General features: G+C 40.1%; 1 protein-coding gene across 2 annotated transcripts in view; it reads left to right on the top strand.

The window, feature by feature from the left end:
- Window positions 1–19,677, top strand: part of SCD1 (stomatal cytokinesis defective / SCD1 protein (SCD1)) — a 470,752-nt gene that overhangs the window by 191,055 nt on the left and 260,020 nt on the right. For both annotated transcript variants that reach the window (XM_089426037.1, XM_089426039.1), the window contains 9 exons: window positions 13,515–13,569; window positions 13,677–13,760; window positions 14,193–14,388; window positions 14,850–14,979; window positions 15,329–15,395; window positions 15,510–15,554; window positions 16,153–16,228; window positions 16,413–16,486; window positions 16,581–16,631. In XM_089426037.1, the coding sequence (XP_089282163.1) occupies window positions 13,515–13,569; window positions 13,677–13,760; window positions 14,193–14,388; window positions 14,850–14,979; window positions 15,329–15,395; window positions 15,510–15,554; window positions 16,153–16,228; window positions 16,413–16,486; window positions 16,581–16,631 (778 nt within the window). The remainder of the gene's footprint in view (window positions 1–13,514; window positions 13,570–13,676; window positions 13,761–14,192; window positions 14,389–14,849; window positions 14,980–15,328; window positions 15,396–15,509; window positions 15,555–16,152; window positions 16,229–16,412; window positions 16,487–16,580; window positions 16,632–19,677) is intronic.

Genomic DNA, 19,677 nt, shown 5'->3' with positions numbered 1-19,677 from the left:
CTTGAGCTGCACAGGGTGTAACATCCGCATGTTGGGGTTGTTCTATGTGTTGGAGTTCGTGCATTCGATCCCTCTCTTGGGGTTGGATGGTGAGAGATTTCTAGTTGGTACACGGTGGAGGGGGCTAGATTCATGGAGATGGACATAGTCCAGAGAGAAGCCCAATGGGAGCTCCCAGACATCGAGGGCGCTGGAGGCCCAGGTTGGCATTGGGATCCAGTGGGTGCTTCCTATCCGACATTAGACATGCGGGATGGCTATGGCATTGTAGTCAACCCAGTGCCTAAGTGCATGCATTCCTTAAGGGAGTTTCAGTCGACACTAGTGGCCAGATGGTTTATGAGTAGACTCCATGGGTTGATTTGGCATGTTGGTTGCGCATGGGGTTGCAAGATGATTAGCGCTCTCTGGTAGGAGATGGTTGGAGGAGGTGGCATGGGTAGGCCACCAGACCGGGCATTGTATGGGGACAATGTTCTCCCTTTGGGGTTTAGGACTCAAGGGTCACCGAGGATCGGCACAACAGAGTTATCCCCTCTAGCAGGAGCGGAGTTAGGGCGCTCAAGTCTACCAGGATGGATGAGGAGGTGCGACCTGATGCTTACAGACGCGATTCTAGGCCATAACGCCCAGTGTTGTGCAGGGCTATGCAGCGAGGAGCAGTGACCTACAGGGGATCATGGAGATGCATGGTGGTATACCACATCTTGCCGGTTTACACTGTGGGGTAGGAGGAATTACTCGCATCACATTGAGTACCCGCAGGGAGTGTCAGGCATAGTGACACAGGTTGGACACGAGATGGTACAGGATGGTACAATAGTAGCAGGGGGTATCCAGCGATGCACAGGGCGAGGCCGCAACGTACAGTGGCATGATGAGGAGTATAGGGATGTTCGGTGGTATGCGTGGGTGTATGGTGCTACATAGCGAGGTCATGGAGTGTCGCCTCTAGGGAGACTTATGGATAGAGACATTGGTTATACGGTATACCTTTGGGTGTAGTTCACCTAGGATTGACATGGACGTGGATGAGCGATGCTTGATGGTATCCATGGGGACTCACACACCTACCCCTCTTCTACATCACTTACAAGAACAGGTGATCTGTTCGTTGTTCTTTGACACTTTGGGCACGAGCACCAGGGGATGGGGAGCTCACTAGAGATATTTGGATGACACTTGGTGTGCTAGGGGAGAGACTTCTCAGCGGTGGCATTGGGTCGGTGCACGAGTTGACAACCACAAGTTGAGGGATGAAGTGATCACTGACAGGGATGGCATATCGTTCATCACTGATTCTATGCTTGGGGAGTTGGTCACAGGGGAGACATGTGTCACTCTTTCCACAGGTCATGTCTGGACCATGCATGAGCAGAGGATACTGTGTACGACTGAGACAATTTTCTAGTACGTATCCGGATTCCCGACATTGTATTGACACATTCTCTAGACAGTGGGTGGCCGACCCAGTGGCGATGGTTGGTAGGAGCAGGATGGATCCGCATACACTGAGTCGATTGCGCGTATCAAATACCCATCTATTGGTTGCATTCACGGGGTAGCTATTTGGCACATGTGGTTTCCAATGGTCATCAAAACTACACAGTGGTAGGCACAAGATAGTTTAACATGCCTTAGATTCGTTCATGATATATGGAGCCTATATATTGCTGGTATGCAAGGACTAGAGATGAGGGCCAGAGAGATTCCATCAATTGTCAAAGCTATGTCACAGTAGGTCTGGCTATGTGATGTAGGGATTCAGTTGATTGATAGATCACTCATGATGGGCGGAGTCGTGGCAGAGAGTGATACAGTGTGCTCTTGGGATGACACAAGGTTACTTGGGAGCGGGAGCGACATTTTCAGAAGCTCCCGGTTTGGGAGCGAATCCCTGAGCGTTTTTTATATAATATGTATATTTTTTTATTTTGATGCATATATGTCAACAAAAACATGTAGAATGATGAATTAGATATAAAAACAATAAAAGCTTAGATTGAACCATATAACAACAATCATTTGGAAGTTATAATCTTCATCAACCACGTCCAAGTTAGTAACATAGTAACATACAACATATTGAGTCTCATGATTAATCAATCTTAAAGTTTCAAGCTTTCAAAATCAATGTTGCAGGAAGCGCCCCCCCCGGATCCTAGGCCCGAAGCGCGCCCCGTACGGAAGCGCCCCCGGAAGCGCGCTTCGTACGGCGCTTCCCAGACGCTTCCCAGGCGCTTCCCAGACGCGTCCCAGACGCTTCCGAGACGCTTCCAGAAAAGCTTCCGGAAAAGCATTTAGAAAATCGTTTTTTTTTTCAACTTTTTTAAAATTTTAGGTGAGTTTGCTTGTTGGGGGTGGGTCCACCTTGGGTTAGGGTGACAAATGAAAGCAAAAAAAAATATAAATATAGCAGATGCTCCCTCATCTGGTCCCTTGGTTCCTAGGTTCCATGGTTCAACACCAACAGCAGGGGGTTCTTCTTCATCAGTTTCAGTGCCACGACTTCCAGAGGCACCATCTTCTTCATTGCCACCATGTGGAGGCCCGCCACCACGTTCTATTCGTGGTGGAAGGAGGAGAGATTAGTAGATATATTCACATTCTACTACTTTTTGTCATAGATTACTCATTAGACTTGTAGACTTGTGAATTTGAATTTTGGACCTTTTTGGCTTGGCGGTGACCAAGTGACATATTTTGTAAACATTATTATTTGAATTTTGGACATGACAAATGTTGACAGTTGCTCACTTGCTAGATAAATCATAATATGCTCTATGTTTTATGTTTTATAATATGCTTAAATGTTTTATGTTTTATAATATGCTTAAAAATTTGATGTATGTTTGTAATAGCTAGAATATAGATGATTGTTGTACATACTAGTAACTACAATGGAATCATGGATGCCATATCTATCTTGATTTATGCAAAAATATGCATGTTTTCATGTCTTCTACAATTAATTTGGTATTTGGGATGTTTGTTTTGAGTATAAATGCAAAAAAATATAATATTATATATATTTATATATATATATATATATATATATATATATATATATATATTATATATATATATATAGCTTCCGTGGACGCTTCGCTTCCTAGATTTTTGGAAAATGACGCTTCTGCGCTTCCGCTTCCGCTTCCGCTTCGCTCCCGCTTCGTGCAACATTGTTCAAAATTCAATCTATAACATTTATCATCATTGATCACCAAAGTTGTACTTGTAAGCTAAGTGTAACTATTACAACAAATAATATCTAACATGAAATGAAATGTTATAAAATTAAATGAAATGAAACAACTTTCAACTTTCATGAAGCATGATATTCATAATTCATTACTAATGAGTTATAATTGGCAACTTCAAACTTCAAACTTAAATTGTCATATATTGTTTAAAAAAATATAATAATAAATATGAAAGAGTCAATAGTTATAAAAACTACTAGAAACTAGAAAAGACAAGTAAATCTATTATCTATTGCTTATGCTTGGGCCTCTTGCCACCACGAGATATGTCTAATTTTTTAGTCTTGTTGGAAAATCAGGATCTTTGTCATTAATATCACCCTTTAAGCATTAACATAAGATAGAAAAAACATAGCATGTCAAGTCAAGATTTTGTTTGAGTGATGCGTACATTTTTAGGAGGGTCATGATAGAGGAGTTCAACAACTAATGTCACTAACATCAAGGTACATAGAGGGATTGGTGCTCTTGATTAAAGACGAGTTCCATACCCTAATACATGACAAAATTTAATGGAAACATTGCAATCCCCCAATCTTGAAATCCTGAAAAACTGATAAGTCTACTGGATTTTGAATGAAATCTAAAATTCTACTTTCTCCCAAGTCATTTCATGGTAATGTTAAAAATTTAAGCAAAAGGATGAAAATGAAGATTAAGGAGAATGTCACTTTTACTTTAAGAATTTTTAACATTACCATGAATCGCGTATCAATACTAGGGCCATAGGCTTGATCATTAAGGTGCCACACTAAAAAATTATTTGTTTCTTTGAAAAAAATTGCATTTGGAACATTATGCCAATTTTTTTTTGCAAAAAAGGTTAAACGCTCCAAAAAACACTCCCGAAAAGGCAAGGAGCGTTTATTTTAGGGAGCGCACTGCCGAAAACGCTCCTGAAAAACAGCGCACTGCCGAAAACGCTCCTGAAAAACACTCCCGAAAGGGCAGGAAGCGTTTTGTTTTAGGGAGCGCGCTCCGAAGCCGCTCTTGCTCGGAGCACGAATTAGGAGCGGGAGCGAGACATGGGGGAGGGGCGCTCCCCTGCAACCCTAGGATGACACATGGGGGTTTGCAAGGGGTTTCATCATATGGGGAGGCAAACATTCTCTGTTGTTGCACAGGTTTAGAGTTAGATTTGGATGGGTAGGCTTTGGCGTCATGGAGATGTCTAGGTAGATGTATCTCGCCTCTATCAGTATTTCACCATTAGGTTCTAGGAGAGGAAGATACAGTGCATGCACAATGGGCAGTCGGTTAGCGCCAGAGTGGCGCAATGACAACATGATGGCACCTTTCCAAGGGTAGCATGGGACTCGGGTATCACAATACTTGGCAGCTCAATGACCCTTAGGGATGAGTTGGTTGGTATAGGGGGAGGTCACTCATATCTTCCATGGGGCTTTGGTGACTCGTTGATGGTGTGGGGGACTTCATGAGCATGGTAGGTTGGCTAGCACGAGGATTTTAGGAGGAGCTCATGCAGGGGAGACTTCATTCACATAGGGCGTGGGTTGTATCTTCAGGAGATCACCCCTGAAGTGCACGAGAGGGACTATTTGGAAGAGCAGTTTCCTGAGGAGATGATCAAGATCGTATACTACCATGATGCTCTTCTTAGTGGCGACATGTAGAGGGTGTCGAGAGCCTATGATGAGTTGGACAACGAATGGAGCGGGGGATGCTTCACGCTGGTCAGGATGGCTTGGGATCCTAGTAGGACAGGGTAGAGATCAGGATGACTTGGTGGTACATTTGGGACCTTGGTATTGTGTGTAGAGACTGTTGGGGTCAGCTGATTGAGAAGGTGCTTATTCAGGCATTGCTTAAGGACAAGCAATTTTTGGTGGGGAGGACTGTAATGTCCCCAATTAAATTAATTTGGCTAAGATGAATTTCTATTTTTGCAATTGGGTGTTGGGAAATATTTTGGCATGCAAACCTAGGAAAAGTGGGTGGAGGGAGTCCCCACTTAATTTTTGGAGAGATGAAGGCCACCAACATTAGAGAAAAAGGAAAGATTAAATTGGTAGTGGGATGTGGGGGCCACCCAAAAAGGGGAATTCGAACCCCTTAGGAAAATCGAATTGCTAAGGGAAGGAGGTCGAATTATTGGATGGAGGGACCCACATGAGGAGGCAAGAAGAAATTATAAATAGAAGAAGCATAGAAGCTATTGGGGCTTTTGTTCATTCATCTATTTTCCTTTGTTGCTCAAGCTATTTAGCTGGGTCACGAGTGCTGCTTAGCACAAAGTTCTCCAAGGGGAGAACTCACCCTTCTTTTGGTGGACTTCGAGTGCTACCCTAGGGAGGTCAAATCGTACAACTTTGGAGAGGAGCTGGAGGGATTTAGAGCCAAACATTCAGCCACTCACTCAACTAGTGCTTATTCCAGAAGGACGTAGGAGAGGATATGCTTGGGTCATTACGGTGGTCTTCCGGTTAACAATTGCTGGGAGAATTTTGGCATAGGAGTTTCAGTGGGATATCAACCTTTTGGAGGAGTTTGGGAGAAAGACACTGCTGCTTGAAGGGAGCACGATTTGGAGCATCTAGGGCCAGCACAAAAGTCACTCATTGGGCACACGTGGGAGTTTGTGGGACAAGTTTTGGAGCTGGAATTTGCCGGGAGAAATAAGGAGAACCTTGGCGCAGTGTAACTCAGTGTTTTTGGAGTGATTGGAGGGATTTTTTTGGGAGTTTGTAGGCAGGCCGTATTTCCCAGTTGTTGGAGGAGGACATGGTATTTGGCGCCGAATTTCGAGGGTCAGAACCAGGCCAAACAATTTATGGGTTTTTGTGGGTTTGTTGAAAAGAGTCCGGGGTTAAATTTGCAGATTCTTCCAGGTAGTATTCAAGCCAAAAATCCGCTTTTTGTCCAACAATGCGTTTTATTATTCAGTCGGTAATTGCACCATTTTGTGGGTTTTGTAGGTGGTTGGTTTGGGGCAGATTCCTTTTTAGGTTTGGTTGAGTATTTTTGGCGGAAGCTACAACTACATTTTCAGGTGATTCCGGGCACCACAAAGGGTCATTCTCAGCTTTTTCAGTGTAGCAGTAGTTGCCAATTTTCGGGTCTGCGCAGAAGGCTATTGGGCCGAAGTTTCCTAACTCTTGGGGGTTATCTCTTCCACCTCGGTTTCTCCGGCTTGCTTATGCAAGCCTAGGTTCACTTGTTCCTTGCTACAGGTACTCCTTACAACTCATAATTTAATAAAATGGCTTAGCTTATTGGCCCATTTTCTTAGTGTTTTTGATGGTGCATGCTTAATTGTGATTTTATTTGATATAGCCTAGTTCATGTGTCTGTTATTAGCTGTAAATTTCAATTTGGAACATTACGGTAGTATCAAAGCACGATCTTGGCCCAGCTATGGGAAACCAGTAAGATCATGGAGGATTTGGGTATGTAGGCATAGTGACTGGTGAAAATGTAGACAAACCCATGGAATTGAAGGGGGAAAGCTTCATAGTCCTAATGGTTTAACCCCCTTCACAAATTAGTTATGGGAGAACTTTATAACAACAAATTTATTACATCCCTAATTCTTCTCCTTTAGTTCCTTAGCTTGTTAAATCACTTAACAAATCTGCTAACTGTTCATGATAAATTAGCATATTGAACAACCTTAGAAGCCACTCATTAACATGTGAAACTTGGGTCTGATTTTGACAACTGTGATGCACAATCACTGTTGCAGGAACTGACCCCCTTGTTTGGAGGCTGGAACTGTGCACTGTATGTATCCATTGCTGAAGTACCCAACGAACTATGCCATGGAAATTCAGAATTGTGGTTTTGTGAATTTGAAGTGGTTCCTTCCAATGTGGAATTGTGACGGTTTCGTACATTGTTCCGCACATGGAACCATGGTTCTGTACACAGTATGGATAAGTATGGTAGGGAACAAGACTTATGGTTTATGATGTAAACCCTAGCAGACAGATGATGATGAATGCTAACATTAGGGATGAGCTTAGGTTTTAGCACTTGTGTGATGCAAGAGACGAAGACCTAAGGTTCATTGATATAAACCCTTGAGCAAGAAAATGGAGCACATGGAAGTTGGTGTAATGCTTAGCTTGAACAAGGCTTGGATCATATTTTTATATGCTCTTGATATTCAATTATAATATTTCCTAGAGTTCTATAATATCCCTAAAGAAAATTTACAATGATAAACAAAGCATGCATGACAAAACACACACACAATTTTCACACAATATTAAACACCCAGAAAATTGCAAAATCTGCGCTGAATTGAGCTATTTTATTAAGATAAATGTGGGGTACAATATGAGATCAAAATGCATGCACTTAGGCTTTCCCAAGGCAGGCCCAGGTGATGAAATCAACTGCTCGACCACTAGGAAATTGTCCCCAACAAAGGTCTGCACTGACCCTCAAGAAACTGTGCTGTTAGCTGCAAGAAATGGTTGCTAGGTCCTTCGTCAGTGCTCAAAAAATTCCAGGAAATTAACCCCGGTCTCTCCTCCAATAACCCACCAAAACCTAGAAAGGGTTTGGCCAAATGTTGACCCCGGAATTTCAACCCACCTATAAATATCACAATTTAAGATTCCCAAAATCGCTGCAATACTAAGCAATTCCCCTCCAAGAATTTCCCCACAAAACTCAGCTCATAACTCCTCCTTCTCCCAATGCCCCACTTGTGGCACGAAGTACCACTTCATAGCCCCACAAAGTCCCTACTGATGATGGTCTTTGCCCAACAAACTCACTCAAAATGGAGCTCTGGAATCTCTCCAAATCTTCAGCAAATGATGGCCCTAGATTGTCCCGGAAAGCCCAACAAATCCCTTGCTCCACAAACAACTCCTCCAATAACTGCATGTTTCCTTTCCTGCGTCCCTTCTATTGCACCAACTCCTCAAATACGTTGAATAGATGCGCAGATTAGATCGAGTGTGATGAAGGTTACCTCCTACGGCTAGCACTCGAAGTCCATCGAAGGTATGGTGAGATTCTCGCTTGAAATGTTGCGTGCTCAACAACATATGCAAACTTGGCTCCCGACTCAAGCGTGAATTCTCAAGTGATCAAAGATGCCCCAAAATGAGTGCTCCCTCCTATTTTGTCATTGGTGGGGCCCATCCTTCGATTTTCCCACCCTCTTTCCCTCCAAGAGTGCATACTACCAAGAGGGGAGTGTATTCCTTCCTTGGGGTCGCCCCCACCATCCACTAACCATTTGATTTCCTCTTTTCTCTTATGTTGGGCCCTTACTTTAGGTCAAACTTTAAGTGGGTTCCTAGAACCCACTTTTCCTAAGTAGTAATCCAAAATTTGACAAAATTGACAAAATTGATATTTCCCATAGCAATATTGCTAAGTGGGAATATCACAAGTTCTTAGTGCTTGCATGTTGCAAGAGAAGAAGATTTGGGGTTTGGCATATCTTAGGATGGGCAGGAAGCTTGGAAGGCTAGTGCTAGGGTTTGTCTTGGAACCTTTGTACTTGTCTTATGCAAGAAGACCTATGGTTGGCATAATGCAAACCCCAAAGTAAACATGAACACTATAGGAGTAAAGGAAACTATGAGCTAGTGTGATGCAAACTTCGAGAATTTACTAGAATATATGTGTGCTACAAGCCTACAAGTGGGAGATAAAGAATGGACTTGTTAGTGTTGATACTCACTTGTTGACTATTTATAGTGGGGAGTAGCTTAGTATGATACCTTGTTAAGCAGTAGTTTTAGTTAGGGTTGTTGTTGGTGAATGCCTTACCTAGCGTTTGGATGCAATTGGAGAGTCCTAGCTTGTGATAAGCAAATAGGACATTGTTCTACTAGCTTGTGATGAGTTGATTGTAATAGGCTCTAATGTAGGAATTTATGGGGTAAGTTCCTTAGATAGAACATCAAAGGACACCGCTTACAAACAGATCGCAGATTAGTACACCAGTATTCTTGATGTGGTTAAAACCCTCAAAGAGGGAAATAGTCCATGGCCTGAGCCAATGCGGCCACTTCAGGCAATTTATTAATGTTAAAGAAAGAAAATTTACATAAGCTTCTCTCATGAACAACCACCTAACAAATGACCCTACATGCTCCTTAAATAGAGATCATGGACCAATCGGGCGTTAAGCCATGGATCAAGTGTTGGTAATACCGAGGAGAGAATGAACCGTCGGATCACTTCATGTCTAGAACATATCATGACCGTTGGATTGTAAGTTACAAAAGGTACTTACTAAAGAAACACACTTTACCTAACTATACACTAGACTAAGTTATACTTAATTATTTCCTATGTGTCAGAATATCCTAACATCCCCCCTTAAGAACAACTTGGGATAGGATTGAAGGATGTACAAAGATGATACAATAGGAGAAGGAAGGAGTCATTAGAGCCTATCCCCCCTTAGCAACAACTTCCTGAACTCTAACCATAAATCGAAGTTTAATAAACTTCGCCTATGTGAGAGCCTTTGTAAAGATGTCTGCAACTTGAGCATTGGTTGAACAATATTGCACTTCAAGAACATGGTCATGAATGACCTTTCTGGTGAAGTGCATGTATAGTTCAATGTGTTTTCTACACTAATGTTGGATTGGATCTTTGCATAGTTGAATGGCTCTTTGATTATCACACCAAAATGTAGTCGGATGCTGTTGCTGAAAACCAAACTCTGACAGGATCTGACGAAGCCACAAGGCTTCCTTACTAGCTTCAATGACGCCACGATACTCTGCTTTTGTTGAAGAAAGAGAAATGTCACTTTGTTTCTTGCAAGCCCATGTAATAGGTCCAGAAGCAAGAGTGAAGACATAAACTGCAGTAGACTTCCGATCATCAGGGTCACCAGCCCAATCAGAATCAGTGAAACCAACCAAGAGAGGAGATGCTTCTCCACTATAATGAATCCCAAGCTGAACTGTACCTCGAACATAATGAAGTATTCTTTTAGGTCTTGATCCTTCTTCCTGTAGCATTCTCAACTTGTGCCTTGAATTCATGAAACTTTTCAAATACTTGATCCTTGGTCTTTAGAAGATAAATCCATGTTTTGCATGAATAATCATTAATGAAAGAGACATAATACAAGTTTCCACCCAAGGTCTTATCAAACATAGGCCCACACACATCAAAGTGCACAATATCCAAGATTACTTGGGATCTACTATCACTGCTATTACATCTTCCCTTAACATTTTTCCCAAGGGCACATCCTTTGCATATTCCGTCATGTTCAGTCCTAAGTTTAGGTACACCTTTGACAAAGTCTTTCAATCTAGATAAAGCTTTATAATGCATATGAGCGTACCTTCGATGCCATAACTGACAGAGATCAGTGGTATTGTGTAGTAGGGCTTGAATTGAGCATTCAAGGAGCAATATAATCCTCCAATTCTAACACCAATGACTTTAGTGGATTCAAAGGAGGCATTCTTCTTCCATACTAGAAGTTGTCCATCCACGAAAGCCACTTTATATCCTTTGCCTTTAAGAGAAGAAGTAGACAACAAATTCTTCTTCAAACTAGGAACATACAAAATATTTTAATGGATACATTACCTCCTGATTCCAATTGGAAGGAAGATGAACCAATGCCATTGAATTCATATTTATCATTGTCTCCAAGTTCAACTCTTGGAGCTATCTTCTTTTCAACCATTTCAGAGAGATTATAATGCTTCCCTATCATGTGCCTAGAAGCACCACCGTCTACCGACCATATTTCATCATGACCTGCAATGGAACCTGTAAGGGCAGAATAAAATGAGTATTCAGAATTAGAATTATTATTCCTATGCCTTTTCTTATAAGATGATTCATTTAGATCAACAATAGAAGCATGATGCTTACCTCTCCTTCTTAGATCTTCATCGCTTTGACAGTCATCCCTTTGATATTTTTGAGAACAATGAGCTTGATAGTGACCATATGCTTGGCAACGAAAGCATTGAACATTTGTCATATCCCTTTCATCTTTTCTATCTCTTCTATCTCTTCTATCATAAGAGGGAGGAGGAGGTCCTATACATGGAATGGGTTCCCTTTTTGAATCAGATCTGGGAGCAGGTCTTGCATTAGGTCTTCTACCTGAACTTCTTTGAAACCTTCCAAAATTAGGTCTTCTTCTCTTGATGCTTCTTGAATGTGTTGCAAGAGCTTCATCACTTGGATCTTCAAGGTCACCTCTAGAAAGGAGTCTTGATTTTTCTTGAGTATAGGCTGCCCATAGCTTGTCAAAAGTAGGTGCATTTTATTTTCCACAAATACTTGATGCAAAAGAATCCCATGATCTAGGTAGACCACCCAAAGCAACAACTACCAATTCTTTGTCAGATGCTTTTTCTTCAATGGTCTGGAGTTTATCTCTTATTGAAGTAATTTTGACAAGTATGATGCCACTGTATCATTCTTTGTCATCTTGATATGGCAAAGTTGACCCCTTAGATTGATGGATTGATTGACATTGTTGATTGTGTACAATCCAACAATGGCATCATACATAGCCTTGGAAGTTTTATGCTCAGCCAGGGTTGCGGGGGAGTGTGCCCCCCCCCCTCTCGCTCCGGCTCCCAATTCACGCTCTAAGCAGGAGCAGCTCTGGAGTGCCTCGGGAGCGCGCTCCCAAAAAAAAACACTTCTTACATTTTCAGGAGCGTTTAGCCTTTTTTTGCATTAATGTTCCAAATGCAATTTTTTTCAAAGAAACAAATAATTTTTGAGTGGGGCAGCTTAATAATCAAGCCTATGGCCCTAGTATTGAGTGCTGACGCTACCTTCGTCTCGGAAGACTCTCCCTTGCTCTTTTTCCTTGGACTCTCCCTTGCCTCTCTGTACTCAATGCCCCTTAGCTGCTCTCTCGATCATTGATTCTATCTCTCTTAGCAAACGCTGCTGTAGAGAATAGAATGACTGATCACTATGGTGTATTCTCCAAGTGACCCTCAAGCCTCCTCTTATACTTTTCTTGTTGACATCTCAACAGCTGAGATTAAGTACCTAATCAACGACTAAGATTAGATCTGGCTTGATCCATGTCTTTTGAACCACTCTAACATAGATTCATATTAATACACATTAATATTTTATTTTCCCGAAGTTTAGACTTAGGGACTCCGTTAAAAATATTAATTATTTTAATATCTACTGAGCCGTTTAGAATTTGCCCAAACCCTTTCTGGGTATTGGAGATCTCATGTGCCCCAACCTCTCCACCAAATTTCGTGGCTAGAGCACATCCGATGCTACCCCAAATCAACAAGAGAGTAGGTCAAGTAGCCTAGCATTAGATATGCCAGACAAGGGAAAGCTATATGATGTTTTATATGTTTCATATTTGAAGAAAATATTGGGTCCAATAACCCCTATACAGACGTAGTTACCCTTTTGGGTGAAGGGGGAAAACTAGTAATGAAACCCAAGGGCATCTTTAGAAGTCAGAGCCGAAGTCCTCTGTTCAAGAGATGCCAATGAATGCATTATCAAGTGGAGGAGCCTACTAGAAGATGAAGCTACATAGAAAAATGAACAATTCAGATCAAAGGCACCCAGGTTCATCAATGCTCAGAGGATGAAGCAACTTGTAATATATTCTAATTAAAACATAGGTGAAATATAAGAAATTAATCCAAAATAGTAATAAACAAATGGCTGGCTCCTTGAGAAGAGTCACCACTCTAATATTGTGTGTGTAGATAAGTGAGCTGTGCATTATTTAAGACACCACCTATGAATCCATAAATGAAATATATTTCTATAATATATGTTGGTTCCTTCAACTGTCCCTTCCACCATGAGCTAGTCATGCCAATGTGATACATGCATGTATAATATCCTGTGATCTTGCAGGTGTAGGTCACTAGTTCACCACAATAGTGAAGACACCCATAGTGGGGAAGATAGCGCAAATAGGATTTATTCTACAGTGACCTTAAAACACTCTAGTGTTACATCTGAATAACATTATTTGTTTATGGCAACAAATTGGCCTATGCTTAGCATAGGTACTTGCTAACTTGATTACCATTGTTATCACATTCATAATGATCGACAATATATTTTCCCATTAATTGGTGTCAATTTTAATCTGGTTGAAATAGGTTGATGGAAAAGAAGCATGTGATTGAAATAGGTTGATTATGTTTTGGTATAAGTGTACAGACTCTAGCATATATTGCTTTCCATTTTGCAAGGTTGCTTTGTTTTCCTTAATTCATTACCCATGCAAGTGAACACTAATTTAATGAGAATGTACCTTCATTGCAGAATGATATTCCTGAAGTTTTTCGCATCAATCCTTAGTGGTTATCGCAACTTTGTGGTGAGTTGTATTTGTGATAAAATTGAGTCAGAACTGAGGGTGCAAACTTACTTTTTCTGTGAGAAGGTGTCTTGTGCTTTTAATGGTATATAAAACATCCTTTGCAGGAGAATACAGCAGCACGGGTGTTCAATACACAGGCTTTCCTGAAAAAGCGATCTCGCACTACGAACCGCCCACCTGAGTCCATGGTGATCTGTTATCCTTGATTGTTTAAACTGGGGCTGAGTTGAGATAATAGTTAATTTCTTGGAAAAGTGTTGTCATGGAATTGTTGTGTATATTTCTACACTTTTGGTCTGAATTTTATCAATGGATGTTCTTTAGCATAAGGTAATGGATTAAATTTCATGTCATTAACAATATAAAATGTTGTTGTTCATGCTAGAGATGAATGCTTCTTGAGGCCATAGCATTTTAAGCCTGGAATTTATGAATGACTGCAACTGCTTTCTTTGTTATTTAAAATGTTATAGAGATGAGAAATTTATGGTTCATGTGTGATTGCCCCCTTGGAAACTGAAATATGAGTTGACAATTCTCTCAGTATGCCTGTTTTCTTGGATACTGTATTTCAACATTTTGTTTATTAGCATGAATTCTTATCTGAATTTTGCTACCAGGTAGTCCAGTTTTTAGATTCACAGGGTTTCTTTGAATTCCTGGAGAGAAGCCATGGATCAGAGGAGTCTGGGCATAATCTCCTAGACAAGCTACAAGATGCAATAGCTAGAGGCCAAAACCCTTATTCTGTGCTACCAGATACCACAAGCGAGCTAGAGATTATTACTATAGCAGACCCATCTGGTGGAACTGCAGGTAGGTCTATGTTGTGCATCTTTGTTGGATTGGATATTCTGGGAAATGATGTTCACATTTCAGGTCAAAATTATGCTCACTGTTATGTATTATTTGCAGTCTTCTGAAGTGCAACCATTGCCTTCAGAAGAGCATTCCTTCGCACAGTTACAAAGTAGCCTGCCCCGCACATGGTATATTTCATAAATAGAAGCATCAGATCCATCAGTTATGCTTGTTGACTTTGTGGTTATTGATTGTAGGCTTCATAAAGTTGAACTGTAATGAAAACATTTCGGGGAATGTTTTAGGTGTACTGAAATTGAATGTGTCATTGAAATGTTTTAAGTATTGTATCTTCCTTAATAGGAATTTTTGTAAAACTTATCTTCAGGAAGACAAGTTTGAATTCCAGCAAGGACCATGCCAGCTTGTTTCTTTTAATTAGCAATTGATGGTGTTTTTCTTTTGAACATGTGCAGTTTCAGGTGCTCCATACTATTATGATCGTTTCCCTGCCAACGCTAGGTCTCAAGATCAAGAAGATAAACGGAAAGCAATTCTGGCTGCTGCAAGTGCAGCGTTCGAACATCCCAACAGGCATATCCTAAGGTATGGATTCATGTTCTTTTATGGCCGAAGAGGCATTATTAGAATTTCCACTGTTGCATTTTACAGATGTTCTTTTAGATAATTGCAATTCGTAGGATCATGGTCAAATGTTATTTGTTGGGCTGATGGTCTGGACTCGTCTTTTTATGTGTTATTATTTCTGGAGAGGCCTTTGGCATTCTCTGGAGATGGTACATGACATATTTGGCTGGCCCATTGCCTTTTGGGTTAGCTGTGGACATTTCTGTCTCTCTCATACATGTCAGATTATTTTCAGTTCCGTGCTTCATCGTTTTCATCATCTTTACAAACTTTGGCATGATTCATTTTAACTTTGCATGTTTTTCAGTCCAAGATTGGATATAACAGGACAGAATTTTGCCAGAGCAGGAAGTTTGAGCCCAAGGGAGAGAGCTGTAAGTTGTTCATTTAAAATTTGGCTTATGTTGTCTTTATTTGGTGTGTTCTCCTTCATTCTTCAAGGTTTTTCAGTTTATAAGCAAGCTGCTGGTACATAATACTGTTTGCAGGCAGAAAGAGAACGCATGGTTCTTGACATAAAGGTCAAGTTACAGGTGGAATTCCCTACCTCTTCCCTGCCTTTTTTTTAATGAAAAGCTTGTTGCAGTGGTCGATTAGTAGTAAATAAGTAATTTATGAATCTTATTGTTGAAGTGGTGTCTGGAGAGTCCCTTTCTTCTGAAGAAGTTTGAAGGAAGCCATCTTGTAACCTGTAAAATCAATTTTTTTTCCTTCTGTATTGAACCCATGTTAAGTGCTTTTATACTAGTATGAAAATGGTAGAACAGCTTATTTTATGGATCAAATTTAATCTTCTAAAAGATTGGCTTCTCAACTAGATAATAATATCTTGATTCTCCAATTTAAGAGTGTTAGGATTGCAAATAATTTTGATATTTTGGGCATTTTAAATGTGTTTACATCTTTGAAAACCAGATTTCTCTCATCTCATATCTATGTCAAACAGAATCTTTCTGCAGTTTTGTTATGTTAAATGAAACTAGCTTTTGATCTTACAGGCACTATAGATGTGTCTCCTTAAGCTCGGTGCAACCTACATCTCATTTAAATGTGCAACAGCAGGATTCTGCTATTCTGTTGTATTATTGTATCTAATTTCGATTTAGATCCAAATTGCTTTTGATATGTTAGGGACTTTGGATGCGCCTGCTTAAGCTGGGTGCAACTGACGACCCGCTTTCTTCATTCGAGTATGGGACAATTCTTGGTATGACTGACACAGTATCTCATCTTTTTTTTCCTGTTTGTTCTCACCCAATTTCTTAAATGTCTAATGTCAACCTACTGAGACTGCAAAGTGTCAAAGAACCATTGTCATAATGAAAGCATATATATGCAACTGCTGTCATCCATGTGTAGACTGGAGAGCTCATATTGTCCATTTGTTTCAGCTCTAATTGAGTCAGATGCAGAAGGTATTGGCGGAAGTGGATTTGTTGAATGCATCAGGGAGCATATTCACTCGGTAAGAGTCACGAGAAATGATGTATTAGTAGATAATGCACACTTCTTATATCATTTTCTCATGTAATTTTTCTGAGAGTCTGTGTCATTTGCAGGGATGGCATTGCCAATTGACAGAGGAGCAGTTCATTGCAGTGAAGGAGTTGGTAGTGCCTGGACTGTGAGCCTTCAATTATATTTTTAGAATTGTTGATTTCTCTGTTATAGAGTGAATGGGAGGGAACTAGCCCAAGTAATACTGCATTTTTTAGAATTATTGTGTAGAATTAAAAATTCGGAACCTATCTGATGAAGCATTAAGTAAATTCAAGTTGTCAATTAAACTTGAAAATCATTTCTACTTTTTCTCAAAGCAACGTTGATTACACTGAATAATTAACAATTACTATGAAATTTATTCTTTTCTTTGAAAGTAACTGGTTTTTATATTAATTTAAAAAGTACTTCAGGCTGCAGCGGTCTGGTAGCCTTGTTACAAACCTGAAAATGTTTGGCAAGACATCCAGATGCAAAATCTTAACCCATATTTATAAAGGATGGGGTGGATACAATTTGTTCAATCTTCTGGTCTTCCTTCTGCAATTCCAGTGTTAGACATTGTAAATTCGTACAAATTGATTACCAGGTAGATCATAAAAGCAATTCATATAAAACAATTTTTTCTGCGAGATCTGGTTTTGTAATCTGAAATCTACTTCTGAGGATTCTTGGCCCTTTTATTGAGGACATGGGTCCACTCATTTGGACTTCCTAGTAGCAGGTGGTCAACTCATCTGTTGTGGGGGGGGTCTTCTCCAGTACCTACCAGTTCTTTTCTTGCATTTGAGCATCCACTTGCTAGTTCTGGGTCTGCTTGCTTTGCTTCAAGTACTAGTTGTGAGATGGGGTCTTGATGCTCTACATCTGAACCCTTAGATCAATTGGGACATGGGAGGGTGGAGTTGTCCACAATCTTTCCTCTCTTGTCACTTCATTGATATCTCTAGGTCTTGCTTGGTTGCTTTAGAAGGTTTTCTATGGAGTTATTTCTATCATTGTTGTGCTATTCAGTTGGTACAATGGCTGCTACTGTCCCTAGTATTCAAAACCGGCTGGTTTATTGGGCCGAACTATCCGACTGGTAGAAAAATGTTGATTTTTAATGTACCTTGGACAAGTGGTTTCCCATGGGTTAGTCTCTACCTAGGGAAGAGTGTCCAAAATAATTCTTTTTTTAAGTGTGACTTTATAAAGTGAAAGTGACTTTATAAGTGGTAAAGTCAATGTTAAATTATAAAGTGAAAAGTGATGTTAGACATAAAGTACAATGTGGGTCCCTTATTTAATGGGTGAGTTAAAAAATAGAAAGTGAGAATTAAATGCACATTTATTTTCATCCCTTGATCTAAATGAATTTGAGCCATTAGATTTTAGGGGTGCCCAAAAGTCAGTTAGAGAGACAAAAGGGGGAAAAGAAAAGAGAGATGACATTCATTCTTCATGAGCAGATTGGAGAAAGGAGGCTGAGAGTTGGAGAAATGTTTTGAAGGAGAAATTTGTTGCAGCAAGCTGAAGGAGTGATTTCTGGGCAAAGATGGGCACAAAAATTGAGGCATAGAAGACAAAAAAAGGTACAGTACGAACAACATTTAATGCTGTGAGCTGCACACCATTCAAGAGAAGTTTTTGAGATTTTTTTTGAAAAAAATCTGTATAGTCCGTACAAAATCTGTACAGTCATATCTATACAATACATATTTTCAATTTTAAGTGGGCACAAAAATCGAGGCAAAGTGAGCACGATTTTCAAGGAGTTTGGGCTGAAGAGATAAGGTGTATTTTGTTGCTTTGTTTTGTCTGCAAATGTATTTTTCCTGAACTGGAAAGATAAATAAATTTGAAGAGCTCTGTAACAGGTTTTCCCCGGAGAAGATTGAAGGGGTTTTGCCTAGGTCTAAGTTGACCAAAAATTTGTGTGTATTTTTATGTGTGTTGCTGGTCTGTTTATGTCCATATTTATTTTCAGCATGTGTTGACAATCCTATGTGTTTTAATCTGAAAATTTCATTTCCAGTATTCTATATGTTGAATATATGTTTATGGGAAAGGGCATTTAACTGAATGGGAGTGATAAGGTGAAATTAAAACTGGGTTGGGATTGCAGGAAACATTTTAGTCATCAAATTTCAACAAAAAATTGGTTTAATCCCCGCAGGCAAGGGCTTCGGGGTCTAACTGTCCATAAATTGACTTGTTTTGTCATAAACCGACTGGTTCTGTCACAAACCGACTGGTTTATTGCCAAGCTGACTATGAACACCACTGAAGGAGGTTTTGAGGGAAACTAGTGGATAGATCTGTTGCAGAGTTCATGTGAACTATTGCTTGGTGGAGGGATGACTTGGCACTTGGATTACTGGTTTGTTTTGACATGGATTTCTCTTGTTGATGAAGAAGCTATAAAGAAAGGATTGTTGGCTTTCCCCTTTGTGTGGATTTGCCCTCACGTGGAGCCTAATTTCTTGTGTCTCTTGTCCTTTTGTGCATTGCATTTGTGTATTTGCTTGGTGATTTAATGAATGAAGTAAAAACTAATTGGAAAATACGTACATAAATAATCGCAAGTAATTACCATGATAAGAAATTCTATCTTCAATTAAAATTTCAACACCCCATGTACCCACACGCTATCTTCAGGTTGATTTTTATTTGTCACCAGTATTGGTTTGTTGAGTAGGTGCCCGAAAACTTTGCCCTAAGAGGTTGATGCAATAGAAAGGAAAGAAATAACATGAGCCATATGTTAAAACACAAAAAATTAGCAGGGATAAATGAAAGTACATGGTCAAAATCCTAGCTTGAGCTATAGCCCTCGCATTGGCCCTCACCTAGTTCCTAGCTAATGCATGAGCTATCTAAATGAAAGGAACTTTGAATATCCCATCCTTAATGAGTAATGCAATGCTTCATCTTTAAGGGGTCAGTGATGAATCAAAGTAAGCTTGTAACCAAATCTCTATATGTAAAAATTGATGATGAAAAAGGTGCACAAGAGGGGTGGTAAAAATAGGTCAAAGAAAGGGGTGAATCAAGTCCCACAATTGCTCCCTTTTCACATTGTAATGCTCAAGGATGTTGTGAATTTGATAGATGGTACAAGACAATGGTGTCCTCCATGAAGTAAACCCCGCATCATGTCATTGATCATTTGCA

Source organism: Pinus tabuliformis, chromosome 6 (genome assembly GCF_031772625.1).
Source record: "Pinus tabuliformis cultivar Carrire ecotype Pingquan chromosome 6, CPIR1, whole genome shotgun sequence".
Taxonomy (NCBI): Eukaryota; Viridiplantae; Streptophyta; class Pinopsida; order Pinales; family Pinaceae; genus Pinus; species Pinus tabuliformis.
Note: the sequence above shows the minus strand (reverse complement) of the source record. Positions and strands in the feature narration are given on the sequence as shown.